General features: G+C 42.6%; 1 protein-coding gene across 8 annotated transcripts in view; it reads right to left on the bottom strand.

Annotated features, from left to right (window-relative positions):
- Positions 1-3965: 3965 nt before the first annotated feature.
- LOC136374069 (muscleblind-like protein 3) overlaps positions 3966-15922 on the bottom strand; it is an 88499-nt gene continuing 76542 nt past the window's right edge. For 5 of the 8 annotated variants that reach the window (XM_066339237.1, XM_066339234.1, XM_066339236.1 and 2 more), the window contains 5 exons: positions 15166-15316; positions 12863-12898; positions 10682-10776; positions 9174-9247; positions 3966-7244 (listed from right to left, as the gene is read on the bottom strand). In XM_066339237.1, coding sequence (XP_066195334.1) covers positions 9191-9247; positions 10682-10776; positions 12863-12898; positions 15166-15316 — 339 coding nt within the window. In that variant the 3' untranslated portion in view covers positions 3966-7244; positions 9174-9190. The remainder of the gene's footprint in view (positions 7245-9173; positions 9248-10681; positions 10777-12862; positions 12899-15165; positions 15317-15922) is intronic. The other 3 variants (XR_010745807.1, XM_066339235.1, XR_010745808.1) reach the window with 3 other exon arrangements.

Here is a 15922-nt window from a genome sequence, read left to right as displayed (position 1 = left end):
TTAAAAGTTTTTAAAGTAAACTCCTATTAATGTGTAGATATGGATCCATAAAAAACATAACCAAGAATTTTATACACTTTATTAAAAGATCAAAAAAATAAACAATAACAATATAGAAGTAACATACTAAAATGAGTAGCATTATGCACATTTCTAAAGCACGTACAAGCACTACAGCAATATAATGTGACAAAAAGAAACATAAATTCAAAGCGTATACACCCTGTTGGTAGCAGTTGAGGGAATGAACTATCCTGTTATAGAACTGAAATACTGCATTAACCTACGCCTGTCTGGATCCAATGATATTTTAATTTCTTACAATTCCACAGGGCTAAGTGTAATCATTTGTATATATTTTCTAAACTATTCCATTAAATTGATATCTAATGCTTCCCTTACTTTGTTTTACCAGAAATGCCTATGAAAAGAAGAATGTGCTTCAAAGATCTACTTTACACAGTACAGTATAAATGTTTTTATATATTTAAATTAAAAATTGACAATTTAGGAGAACATTCTCTTTGATTTTAGTGATTGCCTAAAATACAATTCTCTATTTATAAAAAAAAAAACAGTGATCTGCTGTCAGGTGATGTAATAAAGGGTGAGGAGTTGGTTCATTTTCATGATCTAAAAAAAAATTAAAACAAAGCTAATTGGAAAGAAAAAAAAATCCCATAATCCAGTCTAAGAATGGTCTTATCATCCCCTCATCTGCTAGGATACAAAAGCCATGGCAACAAAATCATTTGGCTTCCACCACTATCAAATAGCATCTGTGTACAGTAATAAAGAACTGGAACCTTGTAATTCGGTGTCAGGTAATTCTCTCTGTTGTGTGTTTGGAAAAATAACTTCATTTTATTTAACAGTTGTGTTATTTTGCATGTTTAAGTATCTCCATTGAGAGGCATATAGAGTTATTTTTGATGATAGAGGATGTCAGTAAAGATCACTAGCAAAGATTTTAGCAGTGTTGTCATGATCATGCTCATAACCCCAACAAGTTTGACCAGTTATGATTCATTTCACATAGTGCAAAATATTTTTCTGTCATAATCCTAGAAATGAGAAAGAGCTTGATTATAGAAACTGATTATGGCAAAGGGAAGCCATAATCATGTGGTGGCTTGAACTAGCTGATTATTTTGTATTAAAATCTAGGTTATTATATAACACCACCGAGAGAAGCAACATCTGATCTTTCCTCATTTTAAAGACCGTGGGGCTGCTCCAATTCAGCAAACCACCACTTGCACAGCCCTGTGGTGCAGAGTGGGCTGGCTGGGCACACACTGGCATTGCCAGGAGTCGGGAATGCTGGCCAAGGAACAGGTCTTGGGCTTGGCAGCAACAGTTCCCCAATCCCAGGACATCCAGCAAAGGGCGACAGTGACAGCGGATGCCACCTCCCACCCCTTCTGCTCTGGGGGACTTGACTCACGGCTCGAGTCAGGACCGGACTCATGGCAAAACCAGCTACTTTTCTGAACCATAACTGGGGCTTAAGTTTTGCAAAAAAAAGCACCAAAGGAAAAAAAATATTCCAACAAAAACTGAAACTTGTTCCAATCAAAAAGAAACCAGTCAACACAGGCGCTTTAGCTGCTCCAAAATCCCCCAGCACTGCAGAGACCCAGCAGTACCAATATGAACAGGAATAAGAGGCTGCTCACCGAGGGGCCACAGCTTTGCTCTGCTTTGCTGGCAACTCAAAGAGTCTTGTTTGTCCCAGCCTCGAGCATCCAGCTGGCCACACTGCCAGCAGCCTCCACCTTCCTGCCCCAGCAGCACCTGCAACCTGTGCCTCTCAAATAAACACCATGGCTGTCACACAGCAGAAAGCACTGGTCCCAGACAATCCCAACCCATCCCTGCCCATCCACGGCTCACCAACTCCTTCCATTTTGTTACCCTGCCCCAAAAGGTTAAAAAAAATAAAATCAAGAAGTTGTGACACTTCAAATTCATTCTGGGATTTAAAACACTCACCACAATGACAATCACCTCCCACAGATAAACACTTCCAGACAGAAATAGGATTAGGTGCTAGGAAAAATGTGTGTGTGCTGCCATGGACCTACCAGTCTTAATAGGATTCACCGAGAACACAACCTATCAGAAACATGACCTGGGGTGTGTTTGAAAATGTAGGCTGATTAAAAAAAGTAATTTGAATCTTTGCTAGTGACCTTACTAATTAATTCCACACCGTTTCCCATTCTCTGTGCTGCAGGTTGGAGCTGACCTGTTATCAGTCTGCTGTATAATAAGCTATGGCAAACTACAAAGCTTTTACAACAGCAAAGCAACATCATGCTTTCAGATAAGTTTTATAGCAAAAAACTCCTCCTTTTCAAAGCCTTAGTAATACCTATCTCTTTTACAAACTTTTCCTGTATTATTACAGACTTTTTATATTCAAAATAAGTTCCAAGGATTTCTTTCGTGGACTATGTACATAAGTGCAAAAAAGGTGTGTCTCACACATTCGTACACTAACTGAATCAGTTTAACTGCAGCATATTTGTATCTTCAACACTGTTACGGGGTCATTCCACAATATTTTTTTTCTTATGTACAGTTTTTGCTAATATAAATTAGTATTAAAATAGTTATATGCGTAATCATTTAGCCCTGATTGTAATGTAATCGTGTGAGTGTTCGATTTCTGGAGAAAAGAAAATTGCAGGCAAAGCTACAGTACTACTGAAACTGATTAATTCTGAATTCCCACTGTGTGATGGATGTGAAATGAAAGCAAGACCGGTCACTAGTTGTAAATACAGGCTGCTGTTTTTCCGAAGTGAAAATACTGTGGAATAACCCTTGCCACACAACAATTTCTACAAGCTATAAAACCTGACTCTAAATCCATGTGTTGTAAACTTCTTGACTGAAAAAGTGACCTTAAAGACACAAATTCAGCGTTCACATGGGACTTTGGGATTTTAAAAATATTCAATCATATCTTTATCTGACAGTATCGAACTGTACCTTTAACAAGCTCATACTGTTACACATCACTTTTAATTTACATGTGAAAATTTCACAAATAATGTATACAAAGGTAGCCATGTTGTAGTTTTGTTGCCATAGCAACAACAACTTAATATAATTAGTTAACAATGAATCTATCATTGTAGGAGTTACATACAAAGTTAATTTTGTTCTTAAACTGTAAACTATACAAACTAGTTATGGACTGTATTCTATACCTTACCATGCTTCAGTGTTGGTTTAGAATATAACTAAATGGGCTGAATACATGTATTAAAAATTTTAAACTTTCTCTAACTCTCCTTCAAAATAAAATTCATTAGTTAATAAAGATATCAAAGAAAGCAATAATGAAAACCTTAAAAACTAATGGTAGAGAAATGAAAATATATGACATGAATTAATGCGTTGTAGCCTAGTAACAATGAGTTGTAGCTCTATTTACATTTGGATTAGGCTATCAACTATTTTTTTTAAAGTTATTACAGTCTTTAACATACAGTATATACTCTAAGGCCTTCAACAGGCACATGGTAAAATCAGGTCAGTATCAAACTAAATCCATTCAACAGGAATGGGAAATTAGATTTTCCTCATAAATTTCACCTTTTTCAATTTTCATGTCTGTGAAATGTACAAGGGATAAACAAAACGAGGACTCCAGTTTGTCAATCGTTGTGTACCCGGCGCGTCCTAGAGCTACTCCTACCGCGGCAGCCCCAGCCAGGCCAGGGAATGCCGCCGGCACAGCGCGTCCCGCTCCGGCCGCCTGCGCCGCCGACACGCTCCCGGCTCCGGTGCCGGCTCCGCAGGAGGGTCCCCGGCCGTGCCACCCTCGGGCAGCTCGGAGGGGCGGCCCGGGGAGGTAACGGCTTCTAGAACATTGCGATGCAAAAATACACAGTCAAAAATCATCAGCTAAAAATTTCCAACTAAAAAACACGGCTGATTGTGAAATCATGTTCCAAATTACTAAAAAGACTGTATTTAACAAAAATAATCTTAATAGTTTTATGAATCCATTTTATTTTAAATCCCTCTTTTATTGTCTGCTTATGTTACAGTTTAGTAGTAGTACTTTTTATTGAAACTACTAACAACCTTTTTTTGTGAAAATGATCAATCTCAGCTTTCATTTTCCCTCTGCATGACCCGTTTTATCCAAGTTTCAGCATTTCTTGCATATTGTTTGCATAAGGCTGAGAGAAATGGACAAAGAGAAATAACTTTGGATAAATAAAAAATATAGGTTCATGGAAAGTGGGAAGCTTATAAAAATGTCACTAAAATTATATCGATTTAAACAAACTTACATACATCTCTTGTCAAATAAAGGATGATATTCATGCTTTTATGACATTTGTTTAGAGTCACTAACTAGCTCGGTGACTTTGTAATAGTCTATTTAGGAAATTTATAGTCTGGCGACTGGTTTTTTTTTCTTTTCTTTCTTGAACAAAGAAAATTAGAGCAAGTCATTGCACAACTAGTTTAAATAGTGCTACCTCAAAATGGCATTTTTGCCGAGATTGTTTTGAATTTGGTGAAGTTTAGTGCTTCAAGCTTTTCTTTCCTTAAACTCATTTACAAATTAACTCTAAATTTGCCAGCAATATAAAAACTGTTGTGGCACCTAATATAACTACCCTGAACATCCCTCATTGGACCTCTTTAATAAAAAATAATCCTTAAACGCCTTTTTTTTCAGTGCTTTAAATGTGACATGAAAACAGCTGTATTCTAGGTTTACATTCTATGCACATCTATGCCAGATGTTTAAGTCGATAAATAAAATAGGAGGTTACATCAAAGTTTCAAGATATACAAAAATCCATTTAGCACTGAAAAAATTTCAACCTCCTTGAACTCATAAAGCCATACAAGCTTGAATGCATCCTTTCTGGCTTAAGAAGATCAGCTCTGTTCTTTGTTGAGGCACTGGCACAGGTTGTGCAAAACCCATTTTTGATACACAAATAATTTCAAACAGGAAGTACTCAAATTCACTTTTTCCACTAACAATGTTATGGTTTCGGGAAACAGAAACACAGTGGTGAAAAGAACAGGTATGTGGTCGTCAGTACAAATGAGAGTCACTGATTTCAGGCCACTCTGCTGCTTGTGAGCACAGATGGCTGGGGAACATCCACGGACACAAGTGACTGTCAAAACTCAGGGTCCATAAAGGAGGTCTAGGGTGGGTGGTTTTTTTCCCCTTTCTGTCAGGGTTTGGCTCAAAGTCTGCTGAATTGAACAAGAAGATTCCTCAAGGCCTTCTTGAGCTGGGCTCCTCAAAGGTTGGTGCTATGAGTGAATCTCCACGGGCAGATGGTCAGAGCCTGCCCTGGGGCACACAGGCTGTGCCCTAGGGGCACCTCCATCACCCATGGCCCGTGGAGATACACATCTAGCAAACTGTCTGTGTTCATACTGCAGGAGAGGGGGCAAGGAAAATCTAACCAAGGCCAAGGAACTGGGAAAAGAGAAGAAAATCTGGTTGTCTGAATTTGGCACTCTACAGGACCACTCTGAGCTCGGGGTGGTTGCCCCTCCAGACACTGTGAGCTGGCCTCTTGCTTGATTCTCTTTCTCCTTGTACAGAGTTTGTGGATTTACAGCAGCAAATCCATCTCTTCCATAATGCCAATGATACTGTAGAGCTATGACAGGGATGAATTTGGAGGTATTCTCAACCAAAATGCATTTCTGCAGCCAGATTGTTCAGCAACGCAGCATAACGACAGGCAGGGCTGTCCAGGGTGCATGGGCTGAAATGGTTTTATTCGTGCGTATGAGAAGGAGGTATTGAGAACTAGCCCTTGTTGTGCAGCAAACATTGCTCTTGATCAAGTAGAAGGTGCCAAAATAAATCCACTGACCGACAGGAACTCCATTAAGACGAATATTTATCTACAGCACAAAGCTTGTGATGAGCTCTTTGCTGCTTTGTCACTGCTGTGTTTGCTTTACAGGGCCAGAGATCATGGGGGGTGGGGACGTGTGTGGAAATCACCCACTTATGGAAAATGGTGATTAAATAAATGGGGCATGCTGACAAAATTTCAACAAGAGACACATACAAGATTTCAGGCCAAAATGTTTCAGCATGCTTAGTGGAGACAAGCCCCAGGGCACGGTGCTACCCAGCCTGGGCTGAGCCACAGCCCCGGGCCCTCCCCAGCCAACGGCTGGCACCTGCTCCTCTCCAATGCAATGAGCTTCTGCCCAACTGAAGCTGTCTCACTCCACCACCATCTTTTTGTTGTTTGTTTTGACTGCACCATGAGAACAGCGAGAGAGATTGTGCGCCGTTTGCAGCTGAGAATGCACTTCAATGGACAACAGAGCTGCAGAAATCCCTTGATGCTTACCCCTGTCTGAGCAAATTGTTCCTGTCCCCTTACTGAGCCTGGGCTTTTGTGTTTTTTCTTTTTTCCAAAAGTTTCCAGAATCAGCTCATTGTATTGAAAGAAGAACTCTGAACTGGACTAAAATGATAGCTGTTCTTTCATATCACTTGTACTAAAAATTTGGAGACCATCTGAAGGCAAGTTTTAAATTATAAAAGGAGCATTTAACATAAGCAACTTTAGCTGACATTAACAGCAAAATCCAGCAAAGGGCAGAACATTCTCTGTCGTGTTTTTCAAGCACATAATTCCTGTTTCCCACAATAACATTTTTAGTAAAAAACAAACAAAACCCCATAAAACCTACAGTATATGAAAACTTAAGACATAACAATAATGAAAAAATGGTATTGAGTATACTTGATAATGATGTACACTTTAAAACAAATCAATAGACTATGATGTAAACAAAACAGTAAGATAACACTTTAAAAACAAGACAAACATTTATCCATCGATAGTATACAGTAAACCAACAGTCCGCTGTGCAGATGCACTTATCATGATGGTAGTCATAAAATGATTAAGTGTGTTAAAGTAATGTGTTATAAAAGTCTATTATAATCTCCTACTTGTATATCTCATATAACAGAGCGCTGTTTGTTAATTGTTTCTATAGTGCTTTTTTTTTTTTTTTTCTTTTATTTTTTTTTTTTGACATTCCCATTGATCAGTTTTTGGTTAACATGTAGGCTGCAACAGGCTTACTGTAGAGGTGGTAGAGAATGATAGAGGGAAGAGGGGAATATATACAGAAAGGCCATGCGCAGCTTCCCACCAAGAAGTCCTGGTGCTCCATAATTTTACTGTTCAGAATTTCAACATGGTCTGCTGCAGAGGGAAGAAAAGAAAAAACAACAAAGAAATAGTGAGAGGTTAATACATCTAAATTTTAGAAGTAATTTTAGTATATTTACATTCTCAATGTGTTGCCCAAGATGTTGTCATTAGTGTGTTGCAGACAGACATTTTATTCCGTTAATTTTCTGATTCGGGAAGAAATTGCCAATAACACACTTAGCATCCTCTTAAATCTGCACATATGACTGTCTCTTTCCCATGCACTTCAAACACAATGATGGGACAAATAATGAAAGAGGGAGGTGGATAAATAGTAGTTTTGATTTTTGGATGGGATGCCAAGTAGAGGGTGGCTAAGGAGAGAGCAAGAAGAATCCCTGATTTGTGTTAGCTCTTGTTCCCTTCAGACAGTCACATTAAATCTGATCCTAAGGAGTCACAAGCCAAAGGCAAACTGAGCCCAGAGATAAAACACAGACACAGAAGCCCTGTGCTCAGAGGACCCTCCTCTGGGAGAAAATTGCCTCTTTGTGATGTACTCATGAAAATCCCCCACTGAAGGACCCAACAACTTATCTCCTGCAGACTTAGACCAACCAGCTTAGCTACCAGGACTATTTCAACCACGGAAGAAAAGAAAAACATCTGTAAGAGCAGCGAGTGTTTCAGTTACCAAAGTCCCACTCAGAGAAAGTCTCCTGAAAAAACACTGAAAACAATTTTGAAGACTTCAGGATGACGTTCTTCCAATAAAATGATACCTTATCGGGTGGAACTGGCTGGTTTACACATGTTATGGAAATGGGTTAACATTTTAACATGTCAGGTGTCATGTCTGTCTGTCATTTGGAATAGCAGTACAGTCAAAGCTGAACATTTTCACTAATGTGGATAAGCTTGGTGTCACCCCTCATGAACAGGGTCCACAGCCACAGTTAGCAGGTCATGTATACATACGGTATTTAATTAAGGTCAGCAGAGATAAGGGCCAACACTGAGAAAGTAGCTTCTGTTGATTTCTAATAGACATCATTACAGAACTGCTTGCCAAATTAATTTCCAGTATTTAAGGACTTGCCTGTAATATGTGACCTAAGGAAGAAATGGATTGCATATCTGCGTATACTAAATGGCTGCTTTGAGAAAATCTGGTTACCTTTTGTTGAATTGGCTGAACTGCTCTTTACTCTCTTGGGGTAAAAAACACAGTCAAGAACTGAAACTAATCAGAGATTTCAGCTCATGAACATGAGCTAAAACTCACAAAGAAAAGCAATGGAAAAATGACACTGCTGCCATGACTGTGAAACAGTACTCCTTAAGTCCAAAGACGAATTCCTCCATCATTCCCCTCAGAGGAAACTATCATCCTAGGGAAGCCCAGGATCTGCAGGTGGGGCGAAGATTGTGTTGCTTATGACATTCATTCTGGTCTTCAACCGACCATGAGCCAGGCTCTCTCTGCAGCTGACCAGCAGAGTTCTGCTCAGACTATGTTCAGCCTTGCAGATGCACAGCAGCTGCTGTTGACCCAATCATGCTTACCCCAGGAAAGGAAATATGTCACTAAAAGCAAAAGAGAAGTTACACCTTTTAGCTGACTCATTACCAGAGCAGTCTTTGCCATCAACACTGCAAATCCCTGAGGCATCTGCAGGCAGCTGGGAGGTGTGCAGAGCAAGAGCAACCTGTAAACAGAGCCATGGACTGGGGGGATGCACAGGGAGGCTGTGAACACTGCAACACAGGTACTTTGAGACACAGGAAACTCATTACAAACCATGGGGCTGGTCCGTGTCTGTGCTGCAGCTGCTGAATTCCTGTTGAGTTGGTAGAGCACAAAGCCAGTGGGGTCATATGGGCTCAGCCCCTCTGCCTGAGCCAGCCTCGTGTTTAGGAGATGCAGTGCCCATGTACACATCAATTCACCATAAAGAGAAACACCAAAAAGGAACTTACTGTTCTATCGGGAACTTCTACATCTGTGAAACAAACATGCTGCTACTCAGTTCATCTACTGATAACTGGGATATCTACAGCAAAAAAACACAAAGAACACAACACATTAAAACATCGCCTTGAGATCAGCCTGTTCATTCTGTCTTCAGTATCAGGTTAATATGTACATCAATGTCTTATAAAACAGGATCCACTCCCAAGTCTTTCTTTTGCTATACATTAAGTACAATGGAGCTGCACCACTACGGATGCCCTGTGGAGCACCTGGTGTACTGGGATTTTGACTCCGTAGACTACAAGAAAAACAGAAATGCTCTGAAACTATCTGGCTGAAACACAACTCACACAGCCACAAAGCAACGCTGCACAGGAATTTCTACTTTCCTCTCATGACCAATACAAGTCTGAGTTAAGACCTGCTCTACCTGAAAATAACGACAAAGCACAGAAAAAGACTGGCAATTCCTACTGCAAGCAGTAAAACACTGCCTAGGACTTATGCAGGCAAAACTACTGAAATCCTCATGACCTCAAACCAGCAAAAGACTAGATGATGCCCCCAGAGATATTACTGGCATTCAGCATGGCTAACGGCCTCCTACAGAGCGAAGTGACACCCCAATTTCTTTGCAATAGCTCTAAACCTGAGAGCACGACAAACAAAAATGCTAAAATTAGTCCTGGGGGAAAAAATTTATAAAGTCTCTGGTCTAAATATGTCTCTGGTCTAACTGGGAGAAGCTGTGTCACACCAAATTATCAGAAAACATCACTAGGACAGGTTGTGCATATACAGTTTAGGACTGGTGCAGAAGCAGCCATCACACTCAGTATCTTCAGAAGAAAGTTTTGGAAAGAATTATGGCTCGGCAGACATGCATGGAATCCTGTACACTTATGGCAGTGCTACAATGGCACGTACTGCACATCCAGAGTCCTTTCTGTAGGGATGGGTGACATGCTATTGGCGTAAAAAACCCTTTACACTTCACAGCCTCACCCCCGATTTTTCATTTTTGGTTGTTTGGGGATTTTTCGGTAATTTTTAGAGTCCAATTTTGTAGTGAGGGGAGGCCACTTTGTGTTTCCACTTCCACTTTCCAGCCCACAGAGGACATGCCAAAATACCACAGAGAAAGATGCTCGGGGTGGTATTTCTGCTTGAGACTGAAAGCAGAAGTGCTGCAGGTCTTTCGTGACTGCACCGCATGGTAGATTCACAGCCCATTTTTCAAGGCCCCGGGGGGAGGTGTGTTTTGGGAGGAGAGCCTGTTCCCCTGCCAATCGCCCATCCCTACGCTCCGGCTGGGCTTGTGCCCAGCCCGCAGCGGCAGGAGCGGCCCCTCTCGGATCCCCGGGCACTCGCACACACACACACACACGCTGCCTCTGCGCGCCCCAGCCTGCGCCGAGCCGGGCAGGACGGCGCTCGACCCCGCACGGGATCCAGCCCTCGCCCGGTCCTCAAGATCTGAACGCGTGAAAGAAAGCCATTGAAAGGGCCAAACCTGATTGGCGGTAGCTGTTGCAGCGAAGGGGACGCTGGTGGCAGGAGTTGTTGCTGCAGACACAGTGGTGGGCGTAGCACCGTGCATCATGGGCACTTTCGGAAGGGAACCATGGAAGCGACATACAGGAGGGTGGAGCGTATATATATTTTGTTTGGTTGGTTTTATGTAACCATGGCAACATGTGGTGGATTTGGGGGCGTGGCAGGAATCACAGCAACAAGCCATGTGACATCGTCATGAAGGAGACACATCGGGGCGCAGCATGCAATCACAGTGCAAAGCAAGACAGCGTTGGGAAAAAAAATAAACAAGAGAGAAGGGGAAAAGCCAATTACAATTATAATTAAGGAAAAAACCAAAACATTCTCAACACTTAGTACATTTATAAGCAGAACAATGATGTATTAGACTCCGAGGGCCAAATTTCCAAAGGGGGGAGAGGATGGGTGTGCTAGCAAAAGCCCACGTCAGCTTGCACCCGTGGGGAGTTAGACACAGCCAGTGCACGTTCCTTTGGGTGGGGACATTTTGGCAAGCGCACCCTCCCACCCGCCTGGGAAAGCTTGTCCCCTTCCCTCCCCACCCCATCCCCGCCAGCAACCAGAGGTACATGATGCACTTTGCAGCGGCTGCCGCAGCCCTTTCACCAGGTTTTCTCGCCTCTCTCTAGCAGGGACAATGTTTTGGCACGGGACAGAGCTGGAGGCACAGCAAACGAGCGGGCTGGCAGACTGGGCTCTCTCCGTACAAATTCAGCATGCTTCCTTTCCACCCTAATTCTATAGGATTTGGCAAATCTCCCCTCTTGCAGGGTGGGGGGTGGGGGGATGGAATGGGGAAGGGACAGAGAGGGGGAAAATACACAAATGCATCTGAACAGCTACAGTTTGCAGGAAGAGCATCCAAAAGGACAACATGGCAGCAGGGAGCTTGGCAGCCTCTTTGAAGCTGCACGTCCTGCAGAGCACAGTGCTGGAAGGAATGCCCTGGTGCACACACGGGCATCCCCCAAACCCATGGGTGGTTTGTGGGGCAGAGGAGCCCACAGGAAGACCCAGCCAATCCCCAGAAACATGCGGTGGGGAAGCATTTGCCTTCCCCCTACCCCAGCAGCCACGGCCAGCCCCAGCAGGGAAGGAGCGTGTGCCTGCAGCTGGGCACACTCCGGCCACGAGATGCTGGAACGTGTGGGTTGGGGTTTCCTACAGGCAGAGGTGTATTTGAGGGACTCAGCTCCCTGACATGCAGGCTTGTGTCTTCCCTGTGCTATAGGGTTCAAGAGCAGAGTGTTGAGCCATTCATGCCAGAGCTTCCAGACCTGCTCTTGGAAAGCCCTGCACCACCCCCACCAGGGCTCCTGCCTCTCTTCCTCTGGCTAAAGCAGGCACACACCTCCATGCTGGTAGTCTTGCACAACCTTGGCTAGAGGATGAAAGCTCAGCTTTCACCTGCCCTGCTGTGCCCAGCCGCTGTAGACAGAGGGGAAAGTCCTCAAAGGCCTGCAGAGGTTTCATCAAGACCCAGATGCTGAGCCTGAACAGAGTGAATCCCTGCAGCACTAATTAGCACGTACTCACTGCCTCCCTGCATCCCACATGCACCTGCAGTGGTACCTCCCTATGATCTCCTGTACCTGCACACCTAACACTGCCCTACAGAGATGACTCTCCAGCAAGTCCACGATCCAAACCCTGCTTCTCTTGCTGAACAAGCAGCACCCCACTCCAGCAGAGGAGCTGACCTCTGATATGTTTCTCTTTAGCACCTTTGTTAAACCAGTCTCCTAAAATATCCTCAGAAGGACAACTAAAACTCCGATCTTAAATCCGCCTGTTGCTTGATACAAAATAAACCAAAAATAAGCCAACAGGATCCTCCCACTTCTATTTCCTTGTGTCAGATGACTTAAATGGGTTGTAAAGACATTTAAGTGACAGATTCTTGTCTATGAAGCAGAACTAAATAGGGGTGGGAACACATCACCTTGAATTCTCTTATTGTAAGTCACATGAAACACTGCACTGCACAGAAATTAAAAGAGATACAATCATTTAAGCCTCAAAGAAGACAGCGAATAGACAGTCACACCACTCAGCCACCCAGGTTCTCACTGATGCATACTAACTTGCAATCTCTTTCAGATTAGGAAAGTTGAGAAGTTTGTGTAGAAAAACCTACCAACGCTTGCAGTGGGTGTCATGCACAGAACTGACCCTGCACACCATGCATTGAAGCGTGGAAAGATGAACAAAAGGGATATTTCATTAGTGAAGCTTCAGTGTTAGATATCACTTTAACTAAAAAGCAGGTATTCTCTTTCCAGCATTCAGTATTTAAGCACATGCAACTACATTCTGCATATTGGTACATCAATAGTTTAAACTCAGTTTTAAGAGATCATAGCAAACCAAATTAATTCTTTAATTCTTGGGTAGTAGAGAATAAACTCCTCCCACCTTGGTATTAAATGATATAACTGATCACAAAAATCAGGGTTGTTTGGGATTTTCTGGGTATTGGGTATGCCGATTTCTTTCTGATTGTGTCAACAGAAAACAAATTGCCCTTAGAAGAATGCCACACTCATGTTAAAATTGACTTTCCAAAAGCAATTTACTCCTGCAAGCAGGGACTCTGTTTCAAAATCTCAAGTTTAAGCTGAAAGAGGCATTTATTTTTCCGGACTTGAAAAAATTGCAGTGGTGATGCCATTTTCAAGAGACAGCCTGACTCCACCCTGCCATGACAACCTACAATGCTGATCTCTCAACAACTGAACAGGAGATACTAAGAAAAGCAACAGCTCCCTTCCCCTCCCCACAGAGCTGCGACGTGCCACCTCTCTGCTTTGCCTTCCTGAGCACTGCCAAGGCCAAGCCCAGATCTGCAGTCTGATGTGTAACATCAATTCATCACAGATCCGTCCTCTGACTGGAAATTTGCTGCTCTGCTCAGCATTAATGTCTTCAGATGAGAGCAGGTGCCAGTAAGCAGCCCTGTTACGCATCAGCCCTGCACGCAATTTCCTTGCCATGAGACTGGCACCACAGCACAGCAAGTGCTGGGTACAGCTGATTTATGGTGCTCCATCAGAAATGCCTCATGTCCTCATGTCAACTTCGGCAACTGTGACCTTGAGGAAGAGGAGTGTGCAGCCAGCTGGAGGACTTGGCATTCCCCAAGGTGTCTGGGTTTCCTGAAGAAGTATTTCACTTGGCATCAGTCAGAGCTGTGGTAAGGTCAGCTCAGCTCACCCAGCCCCTCCAACACTTTGCAGAGCACAAGGTAAGAGCCTACCACTCCATCTTTCCGCATAAGAGTCCACTTCCCTGGAAGATCTTGGTAGCTGCTGAGTTCTGAGTGTTTCCAAGGGTTCTCACAACAGAAAGGCCCCACAAGCAGAGGGTTTAGGTCCCCTCTCCTTGGACCCACACTCCACCTGAGAAAGTTTGCTCTCAGTACAGGATTGTCTAAAGCTTTTCCCCTGACTCCAAAGAACAACAGTGCCAAGGTGCAGGTCCACTGTGTGTTCACCTCCAGGGGTCAGCCCAGACAAACACTCTGTGTATTTTTGTAAATATCATCTGAGAAGTAAATACAGCATTAAACATTAAAAACACCAGGCATCAATTTTCCTGATGCTCTGAATGATAATAATGATACTAAAATATGAGCTATCAACTCTGGAATTCAGAGTTATAATAATTCAGCCACTTACAATACTTTCCACTCCAAGCAGGTTTTGTTTTTCATTTGGCTACAGTTAATTGGCTAGTCAGAAGTCAGTCACATCTGTCACATTAATATTTCCAGTCCTATAAGAATTACTGAACTGCATCTTTCAATTTAACTCTGAGACCTTAAAGGTACAATAAAAGCAGGGAGTTAAATTGCTTTTAAAAAGCTTAGGGTATTGTACTGGTCAAAAGACAAGGAAGAGGGAAATATATGCCTTTAAAGAGGATTATATAATTTGTATTTACTAAAGACTAACCATTCCCTCTAAAACATCACAGCTGCTGCAAAATGTAGGTCAGTGAGATACAAGCTCATGGAGATGCCTATAGTCTCAAGAGAGCAGGCACAGAGGTCTGTAAGACATTTTAACATGAGTCCAGAAGAGCACTATGGAAGAGTCAAAGAATTAATTTGGGATTAACCAGCTGAACCATAAGGAAGAAAAACAGAAAGTATGAAATCAAGAAACATGCAGACATTTTTCTTAGTTTGACTGCTTAAAAAAACCCCCCAAACCACACAAAAAGGGCTAAGAAGGATCTTTTACATGTGAAAAGCTCAAAATTCTAGTAGGTGAAGGGAAAAAAGTAAAACAAAAGATGTTATTTTCATCCATTTTTAACATGAAACTATATACCAATACTGTTTTGCTAAGGACTCTTATAAGTAAAACTGCTCATTAACTGAACACTGAGGTCATAAAATGAACAACCATGATGGTGGGAAAGAAAGGAGACACTTACCTGTAGGGATGAATGTAGGCTGTTGCAACTGCATGTTGGCTAGAGCCTGTTGGTAGTGGAAAACGCTTGGGTTAAAGACTGTGGTGGCACCATTGTTTTTTTCAAGTGCTGGCCTCTTTGGTAAAGGTTGAAGTGCACCAGGCGGCAGGGCCTGTGGATAAGGGAGTCATTAAAGACAAGTGGAGTAAATAAGGGGCCCAGATGTGGGTCAAGCATGCAATAAATAATAGAGGGTCTTGGCTGCAAATCACCTGCAACTCTATCAACTCAGCGAGACAAGAAGGAGAAGGGCAGCTAAGTCACAGTACGAGTAGTGGGTGAAACAACAGCTTCATTACATAAGCAGTTAGTAAATGCACCAGGAGGCGGGGCAGAGTCCAGAAAGGGAAGGGATGCTAAGGAGCTTTTCAGCAAAACTGACTTGGGTATAGAGGGAGAAAAAAGCACTGGGAAAAGGAAGGGGAGAGGTGATCACCTGGACAGGATGCTACAAAGAGCAGTTGCAGGCAACAAGCATTAAAAACCCCAAAACAAACAGGAAAAATATAGTAGATGACTAAATAAAACCCAAGAAGATTAGCATAAGCAACAAATGCCATGAAAAAAAAACAGATGCTAGCCTCTAGTTCAACACCTCCCTACATGTATGTGTGCATGTGTGGAAGTGTGCACAGTGTGCAGCCAACCCATGTGTCCAGATGGTAAAGCTGAAGCTGTTGACAATTACACACATAACATTACATTCACCGTAAAATGC

This window comes from Sylvia atricapilla, chromosome Z (assembly GCF_009819655.1).
Source record: "Sylvia atricapilla isolate bSylAtr1 chromosome Z, bSylAtr1.pri, whole genome shotgun sequence".
Lineage (NCBI taxonomy): Eukaryota > Metazoa > Chordata > Aves > Passeriformes > Sylviidae > Sylvia > Sylvia atricapilla.
This window is presented reverse-complemented; position numbering and strand designations above follow the sequence as displayed.